General features: G+C 44.4%; 1 protein-coding gene across 6 annotated transcripts in view; it reads left to right on the top strand.

Annotated features, from left to right (window-relative positions):
- The window catches only part of LOC139279794 (AT-rich interactive domain-containing protein 1A-like), a 118,826-nt gene that overhangs the window by 40,626 nt on the left and 53,744 nt on the right, over positions 1-24,456 (top strand). For 2 of the 6 annotated variants that reach the window (XM_070899019.1, XM_070899018.1), the window contains exons 2-5: positions 371-577; positions 8,716-8,829; positions 9,853-9,966; positions 11,989-12,057. In XM_070899019.1, coding sequence (XP_070755120.1) covers positions 371-577; positions 8,716-8,829; positions 9,853-9,966; positions 11,989-12,057 — 504 coding nt within the window. The remainder of the gene's footprint in view (positions 1-370; positions 578-8,715; positions 8,830-9,852; positions 9,967-11,988; positions 12,058-24,456) is intronic. The other 4 variants (XM_070899022.1, XM_070899021.1, XM_070899020.1 and 1 more) reach the window with 3 other exon arrangements.

The raw sequence follows: 24,456 nt of genomic DNA, 5'->3' as shown, positions 1-24,456 counted from the left end.
TCAGATGAGACCAGGCCTAGTGGCAGTAATGAATGTCACTGGGTATCTTTAAAAAGTAACTGCTTTAAGAGAGAATGAACACCATTGATTTACTGACCAATCTTGTAATTGTAATATATTTCCCTTGCTGACTATGTATCACATTCAACTGAGGAAAAGTGCATTTGTAAATGGAGAAAGAAAAAACTCCATTTCTAGTTCAATTTATTTCCAGGCTTGTAAATGGATTAGCTCGTTTTCTCTCATTGTCTATATATTTTTGGAAACTAATGGACCCTCCTGAACTGTGCGAATAACCGCAGATGTTGGAATTGGCTGGTAGAATTATATGCTTGACAGTAACTAATCACTGGTCTATTTCCTTTATCAGCCGACTAGCCCTATGGACCAGATGGGGATGAAGAGACCTCAGCCGTATGGCGGCAGCAATAATCCATATGCACAGCAGGCACCACCGCAACAGAGCGGACCTTACCCAGGACAACCGTATGGACCTCCAGCGCCTCAGCGCTATCCCGTGGGTGTGCAGGGCCGGGCCCAAGGCACCATGGGGGGCGGGCTGCAGTACCCACAACAGGTGAGGAGTGACTAGAGATCCAATAAAGTACGTGTACAACTGCATCATCCGTGCTCTACTTGGTCCTTGTAACCCACCATAGTATAGGGAGATCATATACAACACCTTGTGACTAGGCTTCCTGTCCAATGGTGAAAGGAGTTCCCGTCACTCTAATGCACTGTACAGGTGCTGAATGTTCATTGCATCTCTATCTGAGTTTTGGACAAGATCCACATTCCTCTGATAGAGGGACCTCATGCTTTGTTTGCCAACCAGTGTTATTGATAAAATGACTGAGAAATCAGTGCTGGTAATGATTCGTGCAGAGAAGCCACTTTGAAATGAGATATGCAAAAGATTTCAGAAGCAATGTGTTGAAGGCGCAAAGCAGAAAATAATAAAGTGTGAATGTTGTTTGTGACAACCAAAGTGAAGATCACAACATCCCCAGAGCGTGGGCCTGTGATGGGACAGTGAAGAGGAGAATGGTTCGGCCTCTATATACAGTCTGTATAAGGTGTAACCTGCAAAAATTGTCAAACTAGGCTTTGTTTAAATTGTGTGGCTGTATTTCCACTACACAAAATGTCGACAGCGGAAGGAGTGCGCGGCAGCCCAGGCTCCCCACCCACCTGTTCCTTCAACCACCGTCTGCCCAACCTGTGACAGAGACTGTAGGTCCCACATTGGACTCTTCAGTCACCTGAGAACTCATTTCTAGTGTGGAAGCAAGTCATCCTCGACTCCGAGGGACTGCCTATGATGATGATGATGATGATGACTATTTATAATGGAGGTTTATTTCTCAATCTATTAGAAGTTCTGAATATGCCTGCAGCAGTCATGTGAGGCCATGTATCTCCAGATCCAATATCTAAGTCCAGTTGGTTGTGGCTTTTTTGCCCACGCGTGTTCCTCACTTGCCATGCTCATGTCTACTTTCTCGCTCTCTTTTTATCTATGAATATTGGATAGCTTTGTGAATGGTGCTGTAATTATGCAGTGCTTGGCAGGTCAACAGTGTGTCCCTGGATGTAGCACTCCACTCACTGATCTCAACCAAGCTGTTGGAGAGATGGTAGGCAAATACCAGCAGCTGATGGTACTGTCATCTCTTCTAACAAGGATTTGGAGCAGGTGGGCCTGGTCATGGACTATCCTGATTCTGGTTTTATTTTCCCACAGTCGTTCTACCAAGATTTCCCTTGCTATTATGGCTTCCATGATTTGTGGTGATTTATATTAAAAATAATTTTGGGTGGGGGTGGGGTGTGAGCGAGGAGAAGTTGTGTTGAAGAAAAATGTGATTCAAATTTATCTGTCCTTGCGTACTCTTTATGGTTGTTCACTTCCCAAATTACATGGGAATTAAATCATTCTAGCTACCTGATTCTAGTTAAATTTCATGTGTGCCCATAATGGAGTTTGCTGTATTTTTCCCTCCTTAGTTACAAATGATTGTTGCAGTCTGGGGAACCTTGGTAACTGAGTAAGACTCCACTGCTGTTTGATGTGGAAGAGGTTTAACGCAATTTTTAGAGCCAATTTCTGCCCCTGCCCCTCCCCATCCCTGTGGTCCACTGAAACTTCACAGCTTGTGTGTCTCCTCGAGCTGCCATTTACTGATATTTGGTGTCTCATTCCTTTGTGGAGGAGTGTTTTTCTGGGCTGGCTGGGACTGGGCACGTGCTCTGTGGCAATATGCTGTCTCTCTGGGTCACTCCAAGAGCACTTATTAAACATTGTTGGCATCATTTTTGTAAAAAGTGAGTAAAAGAATGGGAGAGAAAAAGTCTAAAATAAAAAATGGTTCAAGCATCAAATTAAAGATCCATGAGTACACTGCAGTTTCTTCGTTACAGTATCTGGACAGTGACCCGGAAGCCAGGGCCAGTAATCATTGCTGTTGACCATCTTAAAGCAAAGGTTTTTTTGCACCCTGTGCCCAAAATCCACATTCAAAAAGTGATGGGATAAATAGTACATGCACCAACCGTTCCTGCCTAAAGTATGCCCTGCAGGACTATCTAGGATAGCAAGTTGAAAATGTGATAGGTAGTTAGGGTTGGTGAATGGATATACTACTGTTAATCCTTGAAAGACTGGTTCAAAGCTGCTTGAGACCATTTCAAATCATTAATTGGCTTCTGCCCTCTCTGAAGAGTTTCTGGGTATGATTTGACCAGGCGGCCATTCTGCATTCATGAGCTAGACTGTGGATCATAGAATCTAATTTTACAGCACAGGAGGCCTTTCAGCCCATTGCCCCTATGCCAGCTCTCTGAAAGAACTCCCCATTCAGACTTGGACTATTTACAAAGTATTTACAGCACAGACACAGGCCATTTGACCCAACAGATCCATGCCAGTGTTTATGCTCCACCCAAGAACCTCCTCTCACTTTTCTGCATCAAAATCCATCACCATAACCGTCTATTCCTTTCTCCCTCATGTGTTTATCTAGCTTCTCCTTAATAGCATACATCTATGTTATTCGCCTCAACAGCTCCTTGAGGTAGTGAGTTCCACATTCTACTACTTTCTGGGTAAAGGAGTTTCTCCTGAATTCCCGATTGGAATTATTAGTGACGATCTTCTATTTATGCCCACTAGTTTCTGGTCTTGCCTGCAGGTGGAAAAATCTTCTCTACGTCTACCCTATCAAATCTTTTCATTATCTTAAAGACCTTTATCAGGCCACCCCTCAGCCTTCTCTCTTCCAGAGAAAAGTACCCCTGCCGTTCAATCTTTCCTGAAGGGTATAACCTCTCCGCTCTGGTATCATTCTAGTACATCTTTTTTAAAACTGTCTCCAGTGCCTCCATGTCCTTTTAATAATAATCTGTGTGGTCAAACCAAGGTTCTATCCAAGTTTAAGATAACTTGTCTGCTTTTCAGTTCTATCCCTCTAGAAGTGAACCCCTGTCATTCAATTTTTTATGGCCTTTTTAACTTGCATTGCTACGTTCCCCAAAGCTTTCTAAATATTTATGTTTCAAATATTTATCCTCCCTTTTAAAATCGAATGGATTCTGCTCCCAGCACTGTTTCTGGCAGAATATTAATACAAAAGCAAAATACTGCCGGTGCTAGAAATCTGAAATAAAAACAGAAAATGCTGGAAATACACAGCACCTATGGAGAGAGAAACCGAGTTAACGTTTCAGGTTGCCGAGCGTTCATCAGCACATGACCCTGATGCAAAGTCATTGAGCTGAAACGTTGGGCCCAAATTTCCCCATGAGTTGCACCGTTTTTTTTGGGTGTAACTTGATTTTTCTGATGTATCTTTTAAGTTGCAAATATGGCCATTTAATTTGCGCCAGTGTAAGTGAGTTACTTAGGTTTTTTTGTTAGGTCAGTTTTTTTCAAAAGGGGGCGTTCCCAGCCACTTACACCATTTATGCCAATTTGGCCAGAAAAAAGTTGTACTAAACTAATTTAGGGCAGCGTATGTGTCCATTTTATATGCACAGAAAGACCTTACTTACAGTTAAGGAATCGGTGCAAGTAATTGCATTTAAAGCACCACCAAGCACCAAACAAAGCACGAAAAGTAATAAGCAAATAATTAACAAACAAAATAGAAGGAACCCTGCACCTAAAGCACCAAGACCAAAGTAAAAGTAATAAGCAATCAATAAATAAAAATTAAAAAAATAGAAGGAACCCTGCACCTAAAGCACCAAAATCAATCAATAAATAACAAATGAAAAATAGAAGTCCTACCTTAGGGAACGCAGTGGGCCACCGATGAGAGAGCCCATTCTGCCAGGGCTAGGGACGGCGTGCTTCGGCCCCTCCCATGCAGCCTGCAGCACGCGTTTGCAGAAACGGCCTGCCAGGAGCTACTGCACATGCGCGCAGATTTAGCGCGCATGTGCAGAGGTCCCGGCACTGTGTTCATCGCTGGGACCTAGCTCCGCCCCCCCCCCCCCATCTATCTTCTGCGCCACGCCAGCTCCACAGATGGCTGGAGAATCGGCCATGATCGCACAGATTTTTTTTTGGCACTGCTTCTGAGGTAAAATGTCGGCGGGGGGCTCGGAGGTGCGCCAAAAAAAACGGAGGGCCAAATTTGGGCCCGTTAACTCTTTCTTTCTCTCTCTCTCTCTCTCTCTCTCTCTCTCTCTCTCTCTCTCTCTCTCTCTCTCCACGGAGGCTGCCTGACTTGCTGAGTATTTTCAGCATTTTCTGTTTTTATTTCTGGCAGAACATTTCCTCTGTATTAAAATAAAATGCGTCTAACAACTTCTTCGTTCTTAAATTTATGCCTTCTAATTACTGACAGTAAACAGTGAAAATAGTTTATTCCTATATACTTTATCAATCCTTTATCATTTTGAGCACCTATTAGATCTCCTTGACCATCTCTGTTGTAATGAAAAGAACCTTTGATTCTCTAGTCTCCTCATAACTAAAGCCTCTCATCTTTGCAGTCATTTTAGTGAATCTCCTCTACACTCTGTCCATGGCCTTGACATCCTTCCTAAAGTAAAGTGCCCAAAACTAACCAGTGATTTCTAATGGGTTAGCATTACCTCTGCTTTTATAACCTGTGCCCCTACTTATAAAACCTAGGATCCCCTATGTGTTTTCATTTAAACAGCTTTATCAATTTGTCATCCTCCTTTAAAAGATTAAACTTTTAAATTTCTGTTCCTCTGAAATTTACCATTTGGTATATATTTCATTTTTTCATTCTTCAACCCTGCCCAAATGTATCGCCTCACATTTCTCCACATTAAATTTTTTCTGACATCTACATGCCCAATTTATTGACTCGTTTTTCTTCCTGAAGTTTCCTCCAACCCTCTTCTTGGTTAACCACACTCTACTTAATTCTACGTATCTTCATTTTATCCAGCGACCCTGCACATTGTCATATATCTTTTGAAAATCCATATGCACAATATTTGCTACATTTCCTTTATCAATACACACTGTTATTTCAGATCTCCATTAAATTCATCTGGCATGAATAGTTTACCTTGGCTACTTTTTAAAATTTCATTGAAATTTCCGTTTCCTTAGTTCTTAGTTCCCTCTTCTCGGTTTTCATATTAAATCTAATTATATTTTGGCTGCTGTTCCTAGATTCATAGCTCTCGCATTCCCTACTTGCCCCACTTCATTTCCTAAAAATAGATTCAGCAGGGCCTCTTTGCTCATTGGACTAAAACCATGCCGATCTACTCTGACCCTCCACCCGCTCTGTGTTGTCAGGCTGCTTGTCTAATACCTGTCTTGGATGGTCTGCAATTTCCTTCAGTTAAACTTTTGGAAAGACTAAAGCCATCATTTTCAATCCCTGCCACAAACACTTAATGAAAACACTGTAGGGTGTGGATGAGCAGAAAGACCTTGGGGTTCAAATAGACAATTCCTCAAGTGTCAGTGCAGATAGTTAAAGCCATAAAAATAAGGCCAACAGCATTCTGCGACTTATAAATAAGGTGTAGAGTATGTGTAAAGCAATGTAGAAAGCAACGGTTGGTAAACAGTGCAGATTCGCCAGGATGATTTTAGAGTTGGGAAATGATAGTTATGAGGCAAGATTTGAGATACAGAGGAGGAGATTTTAATAGTGGTTTGTAGAATTATGACTGTTTTAATATGATGAATAGGGAAAGACTCTATAGTTGGAGTCAGTGATAAGGAGGTCAACCATTTAAAATGATCACTGAGTGAGACAAGAGGTTAAGAGAAATTTATTTACGAAGAGGGTTATTGGAGTGTGGAATGCATTGCCACAGGGAAAATTGGAGAAATATTTGAAGCATAGGGAAATTCAGGGCTCTGGAGAGAGTGCGCAGGGTGGGATCTGTTTTGGTTTGTTCTAGCAAAGAGCCAACACAGGCACGATGGCCTCCTTCAGTACTGTAAACTTCTATGGTTGCATAAATTCTTGGACTTGATGTACTAACATTTAGTTCTGAACCACCCGTGTGATGGAACCCCTTGAGATTGAATGTGTGTGTGTAAAGTACTAGTGGCAGACTGAGGCTACATTCACTGGTGGAAGGAACACCAGGTTCATATCCAGCATTGCCAGCTATACCGAAGACCCACTGTCTCTGGATCCTTTGCGACTGGACACATGCCTGATTTGGGGTCCAGTTTTCTAATCTGCTTCGAACATCCTTTCAGAAACCACATTAAACGCTACTCTGAGGGTTGGCCTCTGAACCCCTTTACCTTGGTAATTCTCTCCCCACTTTAAAGGTTTCCAAGACCTATATTTATAACCTTTGTTTTCTACTGATATTCAGCACCTATTTGCTTTGAGGCACTGTGAGGTGTTTACTTATATTAAAGGCATACAAATGTAAGTTATAGAGACTACTAGCAGCACAAATTCTGTAAATGGAATTTTTTAAAAATCCGTCTAGTCTACACACTTGAAATGTCCCACAAAAGTCTGTGGAAAAAATCCTGAGTAAGTGCCACATCACCATTTGGGGAGAAAAAAACTGATGGAGAATGGCATGTGCAACCACACGAGGTTCTAGGTGTGCTACCTGACTTGACTGTTCTAGTTTCCAGAGGCTGCTTTTGCAACAAAAAAATACCCTAAAAAGTGCCCTGTGGTGACTGATGTGTGCCACTTTGTAACATCGGATGTATATCGACCGGTCATGGAATGTTCCCAACACTATGGGCCCAAGTTTCCACATGATTTGCGCCTGATTTTTAGGAGCAACTGGTGGAGAACGGACTATCTTAGAAATCGCAGTTCTCCACATTTTTTTTTCTGCAGTTCTAGTCAGGTAGAACAGTTCTAAAACAGAATTTTTTCTTCAAAAGGGGGCGTGTCCGGCCACTGACGCCTGATTTCAAAGTTTCCACAGTGAAAACGTACTCCAAACTAAAGTAGAATGGAGCAAGTGAAGATTTTTGTAGAACTGAAAAAACCTGTTCTACACATTAAAAAAATCAGGCGCAGGTTACAAATTAGGCGTCCAGAACGAGGTTGGGGGGGAGGGAAGTCATTAAATTCTATAATAAATCCTTATTTATACTTATACAAAATTTACAAATAAATCCAACCTGAATAAACATTTATAAGCAAAGAAAAGATTAAATAAACCATCTTCCTACCTGTGTGAAAGTGCTTCAGGCAGGCCTTTCGGGACCGAAGGCTGAACGGGCCGGCCCGAGACTTCGGGCAGGGCCCGTCCCCAGCACCAGATTTACAGGTAGGTGGCGTCGGGTCGGGTAGGTTCGGTTTAGGGAGGGAGGGAAGGCCGGATCGCCGGATCCAGTCCGGGGCGGGGGGGGAAACGGGTCGGGTCCAGTCGGGGGGAGCGGGAACAGGAGCTCGGGTCGGGTCCAGGCGGGGAGCGGGAACAGGAGCTCGGTGCGGGGGGGGGGGGGGGGGGGGGGGGGGGGGCGGGTGTCGGGTGTCGGGTTTGGTGCGGGGGGGGGGGGGGGGGGAGCGGGTGTCGGGTCTGGTCCAGAGGCGGGGTTCGGGGGGGGGTGGGGGGAAGCAGGAGCTGGCCGTGGGAGGAGCCTTATTCACGCAGCCCCAGTGAGGCCATTCAGCCAGGGCTAGGGGCTGCGTGCTTCGGGCCCCTCCCACACAGTTCAGCGCCTGGAGCTACTGCACTTGTGTGCCCACTGTAGCGCGCATGTGCAGAGGTCCCGGCACTGTTTTCAGCGCAGGGACCTGGCTCCGCCCTCCCCACAGCTCGTGCTGGCTGCGCCGAGGGCCAGAGGACCTGCAGGTAGGTGGAGAATACCGAGGATATTTTTAGGCGCACTTTGTGGCGCGAAAAACGGGCGTCCATGTCGGGACTGCGCCGTTCTAGGCGCGTGTGGAAACTTGGGCCCTATGTGCTGCTTGCAGCTGCACACTTTCCAATCTCCATTCTGTGCCCAGCTGGGAGCAGTGCTTCGCCACATGATGCCTATGATTCTGAAGGAAAATGTTTCCAGTGCTGTTCAGCCTATAACAGGATTGGAATAACGTGTTGCCTTTCTGCTCCTTGAAGTCAAATCCAGTTAGATTTTTCTTCAGTAGATTTTTGGAACACGTAAACTTTGCATTTTGTTGTTTTTATTTCCTTTCTGCGAGTGAACTTGAGGAATGTTTGTGTAAGCTATGGTGTATTTCGGAGATTACATTTCTAACTGTGTTCTTTCCCTCTACACAGATGCCTCCATACAGCCAGCAGGGTGCAGGCAGTTACTGTCAGCAGGGCCAGTCACCGTACTACAACCAGCAACAGCCTTCCTACCCTCAACAACAACGGTTCCCACTACAGCAGGTATGTTTTGTACTAGGTCTTTAAAAACGAGTGCTTTCCCATCGCCCCATTTTTCATCAAGCATGGCTGTTACTGTGTTGCTTTCACTCACACCCAATGCTGCTATACTGTGATGTGAGGAGATGGATACTAATTTGGGCTGGAAGTTGCATTTCTTGCATTCCTTTATTTAATTTGCAGCTGTTTGGATTGGCAGTGGTCTGTAACTTAGTGACCATGTCCTTAGTTACCACATCAGTCCTCCGTGCCTTTTTTTTGTTGCCAGTTTTGAAATTTGGTTGAGAGTTATCAAGGATTTAAATCGACTGGTGTCTGATCAAATCCCTGCTCAACTCAAGCTCGAAGAAGCAGCTACATAATGTACGCTGAGTGGAAGAAACATGCAGTTAGAAATCACATTTTGGGTAGAACCAGGAATTGTTCATCTGTCTCTTTATGCAGCCTACACTGCAAAAGGCTGAATAATTGAAGTGCCCTATCTCCCTTTTTGCCTGTCCTGCAGTGTGTCATGGTTGACGGGATACAATTCCACAATTACTGGCAATCTTTCGGTTCTCGCTGGAGCAGTGAGTGTTGGCAGGTTTGTTTGTTTGTAGGGAAGTCCCAATTCTGCCCTCTCGGTGTTCACACTTGCATGGTTTCCAGATAGGAACCCAGGTCGGGAATTTGGCTTCTTGCCACCCACCGACACCAATTTATAATAGCTCCACTACTGCCCTTGCTTAACCATGAAGCTTAGTGCCACAGCGAGCTTCATTTACACATCGAGCCATCAGACAAACCCAGCAAACAAAGTTTTGTGACTAGCTGTGAAATTAGCCATTAATCGAGAAAGCGATGAAGCTTTGTGCTGATTGACCCCACCCCCCCGTCCTACCCTTACCCCTGATAGTGGTGCAGTTGACTGACATGTTAGCAGGATCAAATTGGGCCAATTCTAGCCACTAGTGGTTAATTCTGATTCCTTGTACATTCGCACAATGCTCATGATTCCTAGTTCCTCTGTCTGTCTCTCTCTTGTAGCAGGATTTGTCTCAGGAAGCGTTTGCCTCTCAGGCTCCGCAAGGGTTGACTTCCAACAAACCCAACCAGGAGGAGCTGACCCTCATGCAGCAGGGGCGTCCATCCAGCCTGCCGGTGAGTGCCCACATAGTTGCTGCTTTGCACCTGCTTGGACATCCAGTAGATGCCGGGTGATTTAATAGATCAGCACTAAAATACATGTTTTAGGTGTTTTTTGCGGGGTAGGGGGAAGTAGCAACACTTGTGCAATAAACAAGATTGAAAGTTACTGCTTTTTCTCTCGTCAGTTTCTCTCCTCTTTCTATCTCAAAAGTTAATGCTGAGGATCAGGGCAATGTTTGGGATAGAGCAGTCGAGCACTTTTAAGAACTGAAGTCCATCTCCTGTGGAGTTGCTCGTGGGGAGGCAAGACCAAGTGTAGGTTTCAGGTGAAGTGGGGATAATTGGACCAGGGTACACAGACAGGATTCAATTCTCATTTCAGTGTCATACATTTGATCTTAATTTTTGTATTTCCATTACAAGTTCCTCTGGCCACATTAATAATGGAAAATGCTTATGGAAGCTGGTCACTCTGTAATTATAGCCTCCCTGCCAATGGTGATGCTGCAGCCCCTCCAATGGCTGGAGGGTGTAATTACAGAAGTTTACAATTGGCAATTTCCATTCTAATTGTGACCATAGGAATTTATAATGGCTGGAGTTGATGAAAAGTTTGCACTGACTGATGTTCCACTGGTCTGCTGTCATAACTCGGGAGACCTGCAGAACCTTCACGATTGACACAAACGCCAATTCTGCCGCTTCTCTGGGGGTTTGGCTGGTCTCTCAGAAATATGGCAGGAGATGGCACGTAATTTCAGCCCCAAGACCGTTAACTAATGGGGATAGTCATTCGTTGCAAATTTTTCTGTATTCCATGTGCAATATGATTTGTTTTCTATTTGTGTTGTAGCATTTGATCATGAGAAATTAGTACAACATTTTTAATGAAAATATGTTTGGTTGACTAGGTTTATGAGCTGATTCTGGTCCTCTAATTTCTTTAAGAAACAAGTGAAACTGATACCTGCTGGGAGGTACTCAGTAATGCTGCTGCTGTAACACTTGCGATGTGATTATTGTGTGCACAGTTTAAATCTAACGGTCATTATTTAGTTTAGTGCTCCATTGTTTGAGACTTGGGTTGTGACAGTTCTGCAGGATCAAATGCCGGGTAAAATGGTAAAACTTTGAAAGGCGTGGAGGAGCAGAGAATCAGGGTTCAGATACTCAAATCTTTAAAAGTGGGAGGGCCACTTGATAAAGCTACTCTTTTTAATATGTATTACATAAGAATTAGGAGCAGGAGTAGGCCATTTGGCCCCTCGAGCCTGCTCCGCCATTCAATGAGCTCATGGTGGATCTTCTACCTCAACTGCAATATCCCCATATCCCTTGATTCCCTTAATATCCAAAAATCTATCTATCTCTGTCTTGAATATACTCAAAGACTGAGCCTCCACAGCCCTCTGGGGTAGAGAATTTCAAAGATTCACCACCCTCTGAGTGAAGAAGTTTTTCTTCATCTAAATGGCCGCCCCCTTATTCTGAGACGGTGACCCCTGGTTCTAGATATATTAGGATCTTAAATTCTATAAATTGGGGGCAAAGAATACAAAATAATGCCAAGCTTGTACAAATCATTGGTTAGGCTGCAGTTGCAATATTGTATCCATTCTTGGGTGCCGAACTTTAGGAAAGATGTGAAGATCATAGAGCGGAGATTTAAGATTATACCTGGGGTAAGGTCGTTCGTTACAAGGGGAGATTAAAGGAATTGTCCCTGTACCCCCCCCCCCCCCCCAAGTTCCTGTCCCCCCCCCCCCCCCCCCGGCCCACCACCATTAGAAGAGAGAGATGACTGAGAGGAGGCCTGGTTCAAAATTGAGGGGTTTTGTTAAGGCAGGAGAAACTGCTACTGTGTGTAGGGAAACGACGGGAATAGGACTAAGTGGAGAGCTTTTTCCACAGAGAGCACAGGTGCCATGTGCTGTCTGGCTTTCTTCTGTGCTGTAAAATTCTATGATCCAACAAGATAAACTTGCATTTATATAGCGCCTTTAACGTAGTAAGATTTCCCAATGTGCTTCACAGGAGAGTAATCAGACAAAAATTTACACCGAACCAAAGGAGGAGACGTTAGGACAAACCTTGGTCAAAGAGGTAGGCTTTAAGGAGCGTTTTAAAGGAGGAGAGAGAGGTTTAGGAAGGGAATTCAGAGCTTAGGACCTTGTCAGCTGAAAGCATGGCCACCAATAGGATAAAAGGAAGTAGGGGATGCACTAGAGCCGAGAACTGGAGGAACACAGAGTTCTCGGAGGGTTGTTACGGAGTAGAGATTTTGGCGCTGGAGAGGATATGGGGTCGGAAGCTTGGCTCGGTCAAATAGGACGTCGCGATTGCCAACGGTCTGGTTCAGCCTCAGTCAGTAGCCAGGGAGAGGGATGGAGTCAATGATGAGACAGAATTCATGATGGGCACCTAAGATAATAGCTTCAGTCACTGTAATATTTAATTGGAGGAAATTTCTGCTAATTTAGTACTGGATGTTGGACAAACAGCATGACAAATCGGAGGCAGTGGAGGGCTTAGGAGAGGTGATGGTGAGTTAGAGCTGGGTGTTTGCATACATGCACATGAGGGTATGATAGCGTAGTGTTTATGTTTGTAACTAGAAATCCAGGGGCCTGGACTAATACTCAGGAGACCCACGTTCAAATCCCACATGTTTGTGAATTTGAATTCAGTTAAATAAATCTGGAATAAAAAGCTTGTAATTTTATGAAGCTATCAGATTGTTGTAAAGACCCAACCGGTTCACTAATGTCCTTTAGGGAAGGAAACCTACCATCCTTACCCAGTCTGGCCTATATGTGACTTCAGACCCAAAAAGATACAATAAGAATAAAACCGTGTTCAAATTCCTCATGGCCGTGCTCCTCCCTGTCTCTGTATGATTCTGAGTATGACTATCAGCCAACGTCCCAGATTTCTCCATCACCATTCCTGGGTATGCCCTGGCCCATCATTAGTGACAGAGGTGGCGGCACAGTGGGGGGGGGGGGGGACTTCAATGTCCATCATGAAGAGTGGCTTGGTAGCACCACGACTGACCGAGCTGGCTGGGTGCTGCCAGACTGGGCTTGTAATTCCTGCTCCCACCTTTGCTGGACCAATACTGTCATCAGAATTTAGGAGGAGGGACTGAGGTGGTGAGAGAACGAATAGCAGAGAGGGGAGCTGTAGTTGGGCAGTAAATGCTGATCATGCTAGCGACGCCCGCATCCCGTGAATGAATAAATTAAATAATAAAAATCTGGTGTGTTTTTGGATGATGTCCGATGTGAGGCAGCATGATGATGAAAAATAGGAGAGGGATTGATCCTTGGGGGACTCCAGAGGTAATGGTGCGAGAGTGGGAAGAGAAGCCATTGCAGGAGATTCTCTGGGTACGACTGGATAGATAGGAATGGAACCAGGCGAAGGCAGTCTCACCCAGCTGCTCAACGGAAGGAAGGTGCTGGAGGAGGATGGTGTGGTCAACCATGTCAAGGTTGAAAATACAGGAGGGGGCGTGTGCATGGGCGGGGGCCGTGTATCAGGTCCTTTTTAATTGAAACTCAATTTATTTAATTTGATAGATCAAGAGGGCATTATTGAGGAGGGTGTTTGCATTCCCCTTGGCTGCGGCCCTGAATACACTGCTGTGCAGGAGGTGAGAGTGGCGCCGCACCCCCTCGTGCTGCATGAGGACTTGCTGCTACCTCCCACTTGTCATGCTTTCTCTGTGAGGGGGCTTGTACCTGAGCTGCTGTCGCTCTTTGACTGTAGCATTCTTCTTTGGGGTTCAAATGCTTCTCTTAATGCACTAGAAACGGAGCGAGATGGGGCTCTTTCCCAACCAACCTGGGAAGTTTGCAGTTTGAGAGTTACACAATGCAGCGATCCTCCGCTGGCCCTCAGTGCTGTCGGACACAGGTCTCCAGTGATCCTCCGCTGGCTCTCGGCTGTCAGTGCTGTCGGGCACAGGTCTCCAGTGATCCTCCGCTGGCTCTCAGCCGTCAGTGCTGTCGGGCACAGGTCTCCAGTGATCCTCCGCTGGCTCTCAGCCGTCAGTGCTGTCGGGCACAGGTCTCCAGTGATCCTCCGCTGGCTCTCGGCGCTCAGTGCTGTCGGGCACAGGTCTCCAGTGATCCTCCGCTGGCTCTCGGCTGTCAGTGCTGTCGGGCACAGGTCTCCAGTGATCCTCCGCTGGCTCTCGGCTGTCAGTGCTGTCGGGCACAGGTCTCCAGTGATCCTCCGCTGGCTCTCAGCCATCAGTGCTGTCGGGTACAGGTCTCCAGTGATCCTCCGCTGGCTCTCAGCCATCAGTGCTGTCGGGCACAGGTCTCCAGTGATCCTCCGCTGGCTCTCGGCGCTCAGTGCTGTTGGGCACAGGTCTCCAGTGATCCTCCGCTGGCTCTCAGCCGTCAGTGCTGTCGGGCACAGGTCTCCAGTGATCCTCCGCTGGCTCTCAGCGCTCAGTGCTGTCGGGTACAGGTCTCCAGTGATCCTCCGCTGGCTCTCGGCGCTCAGTGCTGTCGGGCACAGGTCTCCAATTGATCATCATCTTTGAAGGCATTTGCTCCACATTTACTGTTTATTTTGTAACAGGTAATGTGAAGCAATTGACTTAAGTGGCATTCCTCGCTGCAAAACTGTTTTCATGAGTTTTCACCCCACATCCTTCTGGGCATTACCTACTTCCCTCTCTGCCCCATGGCTTTTAGAATGGGATAAAGTGAGTCTGGTGCTACCTGACTTGTTTACTCAATAACTTTAAATGGCTCAGCAGATGTTCCGAGCCGCTCTGCATTTGAATAGTCCAGCGCACGCGGTGAATTGCTTCACTGGACAGCGTTTGAATTTTTAAACCTATTGCTTGGCCATAATTACAGAGGGTCTTTCCTGTATCACAGGTCGAGTTACCCAATGATAATGGATCTTGTTGCTGCATGTGAATGGTTTGCTCAAGTCCAGTCTGCGACCCAGGTGCAACACAAGGGGGCGAGGAAGTGAGAGTTCATGTTTGTACTGTGGTAAAGGGGGAGCCCACTCACATAATCTTGGAGTTCTTAAGATTCCCACTCCTGCCTTTGCTGGGCCAACACTCCCATCAGATTTTGATTCTGTCTTGCCATCCTGACCTTTTCTTGAATTTGAATATTTTGGAGGAGGGGCTGAGTTACTGGGTTCTGTGATCTTGACTTCAGTAAATGTTGCATCTGCAAGTGAGGAAAATATCTATCAGTGGCAAAGCTGGATCTTTCAGTGGGAAAGATGGGGGTCATGTTGGATTGGTGAGGTGAAAACCAGGTGCTGACTAGCTATTTAGTGATTTACCGGTACAATACGAGTTGGAATGTGCAAATTGTAACTGAGAGATAACTATATCCAAGAACTTTTCACATGTTTGCTAACCATTGATGCAGCAGGGTCCTGGTGTATAAATGTGCCAACTTGTAGATTTTATTTTAAGGATCCGTGCCCTGTAGTTACCGGTGGTGATCTGTAATGGCTGCTGTATAGAGTAATGTGACATTGGTGGTAACGCTCAGTTCACTATATGATGTGTCAGTCCCATGTGCACATCCGGCTTGTTTGTAGAATTTCTTGTATCTCAGCAGGGGAGTGAGTGCTGCTGTTTTTCGGCAGACACTTGAATAAATGGACAAGAAAGCGAGGCTGATGTTGCAGGGAATTCCCCAGCCCTGGGAATATTTCATGGGATACAGTCTCTGCCTGGCTAGACAGGATAAGTTAACCAGATTTTATACTGGGCAATTTGTGAGTTCTTTGTAGTTGGCCTATATATACACTATGTGGTTTCACACTGCTCGTCTACCTTCTGAGCTGGGTCCTTGCTTGCTATTGGCTGTGGATTGTTATTCAGTGTTGGGGGCCTGCTTCCTGTTACTATTCTAGTGCCTCCCTTCAGGGGCCTGCTTCCTGTTTGTATGTGCTATGCAGTGCCGGGGCCATGGCATCCTGTTAGCATGCATTATGCTGTGCCCCGTGGCCCTGCGGTGTCCTGCTTGTATGTGTTACGCTGTGTCAGGGCCCTGGTGCCCTGTTACACTGAGCTTAGCATTTAATTTCTTAGTTCTACTGCTTTTTAAAAAGAAATGTTTCACTGCATTAATCTGTAAAGTGCAAATTACTTTCCTGTCACATCTGCTTCCATCAGAAAGATATTGAGTGCCTTTCAATTGCAAAGCTTCTCGTGTTGTATTGAATGCTCTTAACAATTCCATACGTGTACAAGTAAGGCTCAGGACCAGTGATCTGTTGGATCATTGCTGTTTCTGTCCCATAACTAATAATTCAAACTAGCAATTGACTGACTGAGGCACTAAACTCTGGGGATTTTGGGGTTCGGTGCCTGGGTTTCAGATCTCGCGGAGGGTGATTGCTTTTACTCTGAGGAGCGAGCACACTGAGGATAGAGAAGAGAAAGTCAATCCTAAGCCATATTACAATAGAATCCAGCTATTACCATCAGAATGTGGTAGCCAAAGAGATCACCCCAGTTTTCTTCCTCTCTCTATCTCACTCTTTGTGTATGTGTTGGCTGGATGTTTGATTGGAGCCAGCTACATGAGCAGGGCTGCCTTTAGTGATAAAGGTAGGAACCCCGGCCTTTCCTGCCTACCTTCTATCCCAGTTTTTGCACTCGGCACAGTCCGAGGATCGAAGGTGGGACCTGCTGGTCTTTGGTTCAGTACTACACCACACATTGTGTTCACCCACAGCTGTTGGATTCTGGTCAGATTTTATCTTGTTTGTGAACACCAACAATATTTTCTTTTAATTGCTTTTCTGGTACCCATGCTAATCGATGAAAGTATAGGTTTCAGTTGGGTGAAGCTAAGCCCCTCCAACCGATGGGTTATCTGTCACTGTATCTGCTGAAGTTGTTCCGTTCCTCTGAATTCTTAAAGCCCATGGCAGAGTTTCAAGTTGATTACAAAGTTCTTTGGGCAGTCAAAGAATGGAGTTATGTACAGATAGCGTGAAATCTTGGGCTAATATTCCCTCTCCTGTCTTCCTACATTGTAACTGAAAACAAAGGATCAAACCATTTCCATTGAATAAAAATGACCTTTCCCTCTGGAAATTTTTGATTTGGGTGGAGGACACGGCAGCAGGAGAGAGTTGACAAAATGTCCTGTTAGATTTTTAAAAAAATGATGTGGAATGGCTGGAGAGTCTGATGGAGGGAAAATATAGTTAGATGCACAAGATGGGAGACTAGAGATATAAGCTTGTGCGCGAGTGGGAGAGAGGTTTTAAAGAGCCATTTACACATGGGCGGGGTAGAGTTTGCCGTACACTTCCTGGGGTGATTGGCGGTGAGGAAGGAAGTAGGTGTTAAAGGATGTTTTTGGGCTTCCTGCCGCGTTAATGATCTCCCTTTGCAGTAATTGACTATGCCACTGACCTTTGACCTCCCGTGAACAGCAAGGCGTGTGCCACTGTTGACTGGTGGAATAAGTACTGTTGCCGTGGCAATTGACTCAGACATATTCAGCTTTGAAAATGCAGGATGCACAGTACATCAGTGTCTTGGTTCAGTGAGAACACTGCCATAGTCTGCAAGTCTCAAACTGGAATCATCAGTCAGGATTAAAAATGTAAACTTGTGCAATATTTTACTGTTCTTTATTGGCAGAATCCAAACTAAGGATTGAATATTTGTGTGAGCAATTCACCCTCCCAACAAGCTAGTTTACTTATCGCTTGTCTGCACGAATGAGAGCGTAGTTCACCATTGGTAGCCATTTTATTTGTGTAAATTGTGTATAATTAAGTGATCCCAATTTTAAAACCCAGATCCAATCCTTTAAAATAGAAACAACTCTGTTCAAACTGTGCGGGTAGTGTTTTGGTTTAACGAAGGACAGTGTTTACATTTACAAAGTCTACACTGCCTCCTTGTAATTTGTTTTTAACTACTTTAAAATTGTTAAAATATAATTTTGAAAAGTTACTCGGGGCTCTGTCACTCAACAGGATCGCTCTGATTTAATTTTATCTCTGGTCAAAATACGTTGACGTAAATGAGATTGTTGCGTCTGCTGTAGTGTCAGCTGCTGCTCAGGATACAAAATCATTCCACTCAACCACATGGAGAACTGATCCTTGCTTCCCATTTTAAATTTAATTGTAAATATTCATTCCAGGTGTAAGCATGGTTTAAGGTGGAATTCTTGCCGATTCTGCCTCAGGCTTGCTGTTCCTCCGATGCGTTAGTACTGCCTCTGTATTGCCATGGATAGCGGGAGAATCGCACTTTCAGAAATTCTGCTGATGCTGTCTTTTTTTAATCTGCGCTTCTGTGTAGTTTCAAACATTTCTGCAGCAGCTCTTTAAACTGAGAATGTGAATAGGCCGACTGCTGCATCCCTGCAAATGGCTGCTCTTCTATCCACTACTAGCAAAGTACAACTGGTGCATCCTTCCCAGCAAATGGCTGCTAGCATTGATGTCCTTGGAGTTTACAGGAGGTTTTAAGTAAAAGCAGTTCTGAGCGGGAAGATAGGTTGTGATGAGTGCAGTGTGTGAACCAATTCTTGACTATTCACATCCACCCAGCTCGTAGTTCTAAAGAGAATGTGTTTATCTTTATTGGAGCGTTTGATTTCCATTACACTATTCTGTAACTGCTTTCCCTATTTTCTGAGAGTTTATACCACAAATGACAAAGTCACCTCCAGATCATTTTTATGTTGCGTTATAAACTCGAGTTGTGGAGTGGCAGAAGGAAATGGGAGATTTGTTTTCTTCAGAGAATCATGTGCTGTGGTGACTGCAAGTGCAAGCTGTTTTGTCCTGTATTTGGAAATTTTCAGTGTTCTAGCCAAACCAAATTGTTGCTGATAAAATTGTGTTTAACACCTCTCTTCAGCAAATAGTGTGTTTAACGGGATGATGTCTACAGTTTATCAAGTATGTGGGGTGCTGTCTGCTTTGGAACCCAATTCCCTTCTTTGTCTCTTTCATCTGCATTCCTGTTAGCCCGCCTGCAAACACCCGCAGTCTCGGTGTCAGTATCTGCGCAGGGGCTGGATCGGGATCTCCCAGAACCTTTCAGACTTTTGAATTTCGACTGGTTCTGCAGCCTGGCCCTGTGACCAGGGTTATTTAGCCATGGCTCATCGCCCTCTGTTAAGACCTCTTGGAAACATAGGAACAGGAATAGACTATTCGTTCAGCCCTTCGAGCCTGTTGTGCCATTCAGTTAGCTCACGATGGATCTGTACTGTAACTACATCTACCCACTGTTGCTCCATATCCCTTGATACCCTTACCCAATCAGGGTCTTGAAAATTTGCATTGACCCCCAGCATCCAGTGTTTTGGGGAGAGTTTTCCAGATTTCCACTACCCTTAGTGTGGAAAAAATGCTTCTTGATTTCACGCCTGAATGGCTTAGCTCTAATTTAAAGATTATGCCCCCTTGTTCTGGGGTCCACCACCACAAGAAATATTTTCTCTACCCAATATAATCCTTTTATAATTTTAACTATCTTGATTAGATCACCCCTCAACCGTCTTAAACTCGAGGGAATACAAGCATTTATTCAAACTGCCCTCATAATTTAACCCTTTTAGTCTCTATCATTCTGATGAATCTGTGCTGCACCCTCTCGAAGGACAATATATCTTTTCTAATTTGAAGTGCCCAGAACTGAATGCAGTATTCCAGAAGATCTCTATACAACTGAAGCATAACTTCCTCTCTTTTGTATGTTAGCACCCTTGAGATAAATGTCAAAATTCCTTTTTGATTACTGTTTGTACCGGTCACTAGCCTTTACAGATTTTTGTATCAATTTGCTATCCAAAGTGGATGAGCCCTCATTGAACCCCACCTGCCTTTTTTTGCCCACTCACTAAACCTGTATGCCCCTGAGTAACTTCCTCCTCCTATCCACACAACTTGCATTGCCCTCCTAACTTAGTGTCATATACAACTCTTTCTTCCGAAGTCATTGATAGATATGGTGAACATATGAGGCCCCAGTAGAAATCCCTGGGGAACACCACTTGTCACATCTGCCAATCAGAACAAACCCTTTATTCCCTACTGTTTCCAACAATTACCAACCCATGTCACAAAGTTACCTCCAGTTCCATGCACTTTCTTTATTGCTAATAATCTCTTGTGTGGAACATTATCAGATGCTTTCTAGAAGTCCATATATCCATAGATACACTCCAATCCACCATCGAGTGATCTCAAAAGGTTCAAGTAGATTAGTCGGGCATGAACTATCCATCACAAATCTACGCAGACTCTGATCAACTGCTCCTTGACAAGTGCTCAGTCACACTTTCTCTAATAATTCCAGTAAATTCCCCACAATTGATAAACTGACAGGTCTGTAATTCCCTGGTTTCTCTCTCCCTCTCCTCTTAAATAACGGAGGGACATTTGCAATTTTCCAATGGAGGGACATTTGCAATTTTCCAATGCAAAAAGGCACAATTCCTGAATCTAAAAAATATTTGGAAAATTATGACTGATGCATCTGCAATTTCCTCACCTATTTTAATTCCCTGGGGTGAAAACCATCAGATTCTGGAGATTTATCGGTCTTGAGTCCCATTATTTTCTTCATTACCATACAAAAACGTGCATTAAATCCGCTAAGTTCCTCCTGTTGACTTATTTTTTGGTTCCTCTGCCGCTGGTATTTTGTCCTCTTCCTCCATTATGAACATGGATACAAAGTACTCATTTAACAAGTCTGCCATTCTCTCATCAATTATAGTCTTTTCATGGCTGAGAAGTGGCTGATGTTTGCCTGATATTGCACTGGAAGACATGAGGTCGCCCTGCAGTTTTTGCTTCGATGTTAAATCATTAAACAATTAAAAGTTATATGAATTATTTTAATTTCTTCAATATTAATCCTGGTTTGGTATGTTGTAGTATATGACCTTGTGATTGATTAAACAGACAAAGCAACAAAGAATATTTTTAGTCTTCAGACAAACACACTTTATCCCCTGACATCCCAGAAATCTATGTTATTATTGGGATGTTTGAAAAACGTGCCATTTAATTCAGAAATCCTGACTGTTGGCCAATTGCTGTGCTGGATTTGGCGAGATGTGATAAATTGGAGTTTACAGAATCCTTTGACACTGGTGTGTACGGTTTAAATTAATGATAAATTCATGTAATTGTTCCGACGAACATTGGTGTTAAATCATTAAACAATTAGAAGTTATTTGAAGTGTTTTCATTTTCAGTAATTGCTTCACGTATTGTCCTGGGAGAAATTGATTTCTGACTGAGCAGGCTGAAGTCTTTGTGTGTAATGAATGTACTGCTGCCTTGGAGGGAGCATGGATATCATGTGGAATCTACAAGTTGAAAGAATTGAACTAGCACATGGTGATGTGTTGTGACTGTTGGCTGCAGTTTTATACCAATATCAGCTGCTACAGATGCCCAAGAGAATGTGTGCTCAGTGACTGTGATTAACAATGGAAGTTGAATGCTCTGGTGTAAATGATCTGGTGTTTTTTAAACTATCCCCACCAGTACCCCTTTCCTGGAGGTTCTGATTCTTGCTGAGGTCCAGTTCCACAGAGGTGGCAGTTGTCTGGTACCTCACCATCGTGCCCACAGGCTGCCCATTACTAAGCTGGCTCAATGTCTGCACATGGGCGGTTTTCAGCAGGGGCTGTTGGACAGTGATCTTGGCCTCTTCTCGTCCAGGGGCGCGAAGCTGATTATAGTGCCCCTCCTGCCACTCTGGTGAAGAAGGCGTATTTTTAATCAAACCGAATCGTGTAGAGAGTGTGTTCCATCCTGAAGGACCAACGTGAACTCTGAGTAAGGTGCTCATATGGATTGTTGCTTTGGTGGAATGAACGAAAAGAAATGGGAGCTCGTCTGGGTGGCACAGAAAGTGTCGCACCAGAGTGTGTTGGTGTCTTGCTGGGCTGAGTGTAAAGAGCAAGCTCATGCTATAGTTAATTTATCGCACACGGGTTTATTTCTAGAGGGATAGAATTGAAAAGTAGAGAAGTTAGGCTAAATTTGTATCGAACTTCGGTTGGACCAAACTTTGAGTACTTTTTACAGTTCTGGTTGGCATATTATGAAAATGATAGAGATATTGAAGAAAGTGCAAAAAAGATTTATACGGATGAAATCAGAACTGCGAGGTTGTACCTATCAGGAAAGGATGAACCGCTGGGTCTCTTGTCCTTTGAAAAGAGAAGACTGAGAGGTAAATTAATAGAGATTATGAAAGATTTTGATAGAGTAGACAGAGAGAGTGTTTCCACTTGTGTGGAAGAACAAAACTAGAGACCACCAATATAAAACAGTCACCTAAAAATCAAATAAGGAATTCAAAAGAAACCTCTTTATCCCAGAGAGTGGTGAAAATGTGGAACTCGCTACCACAGGGAGTAGTTGAGGCGATTAGTATCGATGCTTTCAAGGACACCCTCAAAGCATCCTTGATAAAGTGCAACATCCCCACCGACACCTGGGAGTCCCTGACCAAAGACCGCTCCAAGTGGAGGAAGAGCACCCGGGAGGGTGCTGAGCACCTCGAGTCTCATTGCCGAGAGCATGCAGAAAACAAGCGCAGGCTGCTGAAGGAGCGTGCGGCAAACCAGACTCTCCACCCACCCTTTCCTTCAACGACTGTCTGCCCCACCTGTGGCAGAGACTAATTCCCGTATTGGAATATTCAGTCACCTAAGAACTCACTTTTGGAGTGGAAGCAAGTCCTCCTCGATTTCGAGGGACTGCCTATGATGATGATAGATGCATCCAAGGGGAAGCTAGGTAAACACATGATGGCGAAGGGAATTGAAGATTATGCTGTTAATTAGATGAGGAAGGATAGGAGGAGCATAAACGCCGGCATGAAATGGTTGGGCAAAATATACTATAATATGTGAAGCTACACTAATGGTAGCCCTCTGTCAGCGCAGAGATTGGTGTGGCGCAGCCTCAGTGGGCTTGATACGTTTTCACCTCCGCACCACTGGCTAATGATTAAACGTCCCAGTGTGCCCTCCAGGGAACTGTGGCTGACCTTTGATCCTCGTTATGTGACAAGAAGTGAGATTGCAGACCTGGCCTCCTGCTTTCATTCTGGGTATTAAAGTATTGCAATAAGCAGAGAACAAGAGACCCTGGGCATGACAACATGTTGCTCTGTGATGCACTTTGAAATATGTGGATGTACTTCTGAGTCTCCGTATTCTCATCACAGTGAATAAAGCTGCCAGTGCAGGGAGTATGGCTGTTTTGATTTACCAGTATTTTGTATCCAAGCTTCATCATAAGGCTTTGGTGGGGAGATTCTGGGGATGCTTATTAAATGATCCTCAGCTGCCACTCGTTACATGGGTTGCTTCATAACATAAGAAATAGGATCAGGAGTAGGACATTTGGCCCCTCGAGCCTGCTCCAACATTCAGTAAGATCATGGCTGATCTAACTTAACCCTTCCTGCAATATCCCTGATTACTTTGGTATCCAAAAATCTTGCCAATCTTTGTCTTGAATATACTCAAAGCCTGAGCATCCACAGTCCTCTGAGGTAGAGAATTCCAAAGATTCACAACCCTTTGAGTGAAGAAATTTCTCCTCATCTCAGTCCTAAATAGCCAACCCCTTACTCTGAGACCGTGACCCCTAGTTCTTGACTTCCCAGACAGGGGAAACAACCTCTGCATCTAGCCTGTCAAGCCCCTCTAAGAATTTGATATGTTTCAGTGAGATCACCCCTAATTCTTCTAAACTCCACAGAATATAGGCCTAGTCTACTCAATCTCTTCTCATGACAATCCTCTCATCCCAAGAATCAATCTAGTGAACCTTTGTTGCACTGTCTCTAAGGCAACTATATCCTTCCTTGGGTAAGAAGTCCAAAACTGTACACAGTACTCCAGGTATGGTCCCACCAAGGCCCCATGTAACTAAAGTGAGACTACTTTACTTTTGTACTCCAATCCCTTTGTAATAAAGGCTAACATACCATTTGCTTTCCTAACACTCAAGTTGTGTGATCTGTGTGTGTTTTTAATTTGGTTCTGCTGCTGGAACCCTTGGTATGGATTGGGAGGGTTGGAACAGGTGCATGGAGAGGGGATGGGGACGGAGAGGGCGCGATTACCAGTGATTCAATTTTAACTTGGAATTTGTTTTTTTAATTGAGTCACTGTTCCATTCATTTCCAAGTATGGGAAAACTGATTGTCCACTTTCTAATGTGCAGATAGAGTGATGGTGTGATGGCCATGTGACCCACTTTGTCTCCGTGCTCTGCTTCTCATGGGTTGCTGTGTTTGATTTTAGGTTTATGGAGGGCCATGACGGTCACTACAGTCACACGATTCCTTATTCTGTGTTTTTAAATGGCGCTTGCGAAATTATTTATCTCGCTCTGTTTTTATCAAAAAATCCCCTCTTTTTTTTTTACTTAATGCAGTGTTTGCTGTAATTTCTGGATGACTCATTAAATCTGGACTGATTTTGAACG

The sequence above is a fragment of the Pristiophorus japonicus genome, chromosome 14 (assembly GCF_044704955.1).
Source record: "Pristiophorus japonicus isolate sPriJap1 chromosome 14, sPriJap1.hap1, whole genome shotgun sequence".
Classification (NCBI taxonomy): Eukaryota; Metazoa; Chordata; class Chondrichthyes; family Pristiophoridae; genus Pristiophorus; species Pristiophorus japonicus.
Note: the sequence above shows the minus strand (reverse complement) of the source record. Positions and strands in the feature narration are given on the sequence as shown.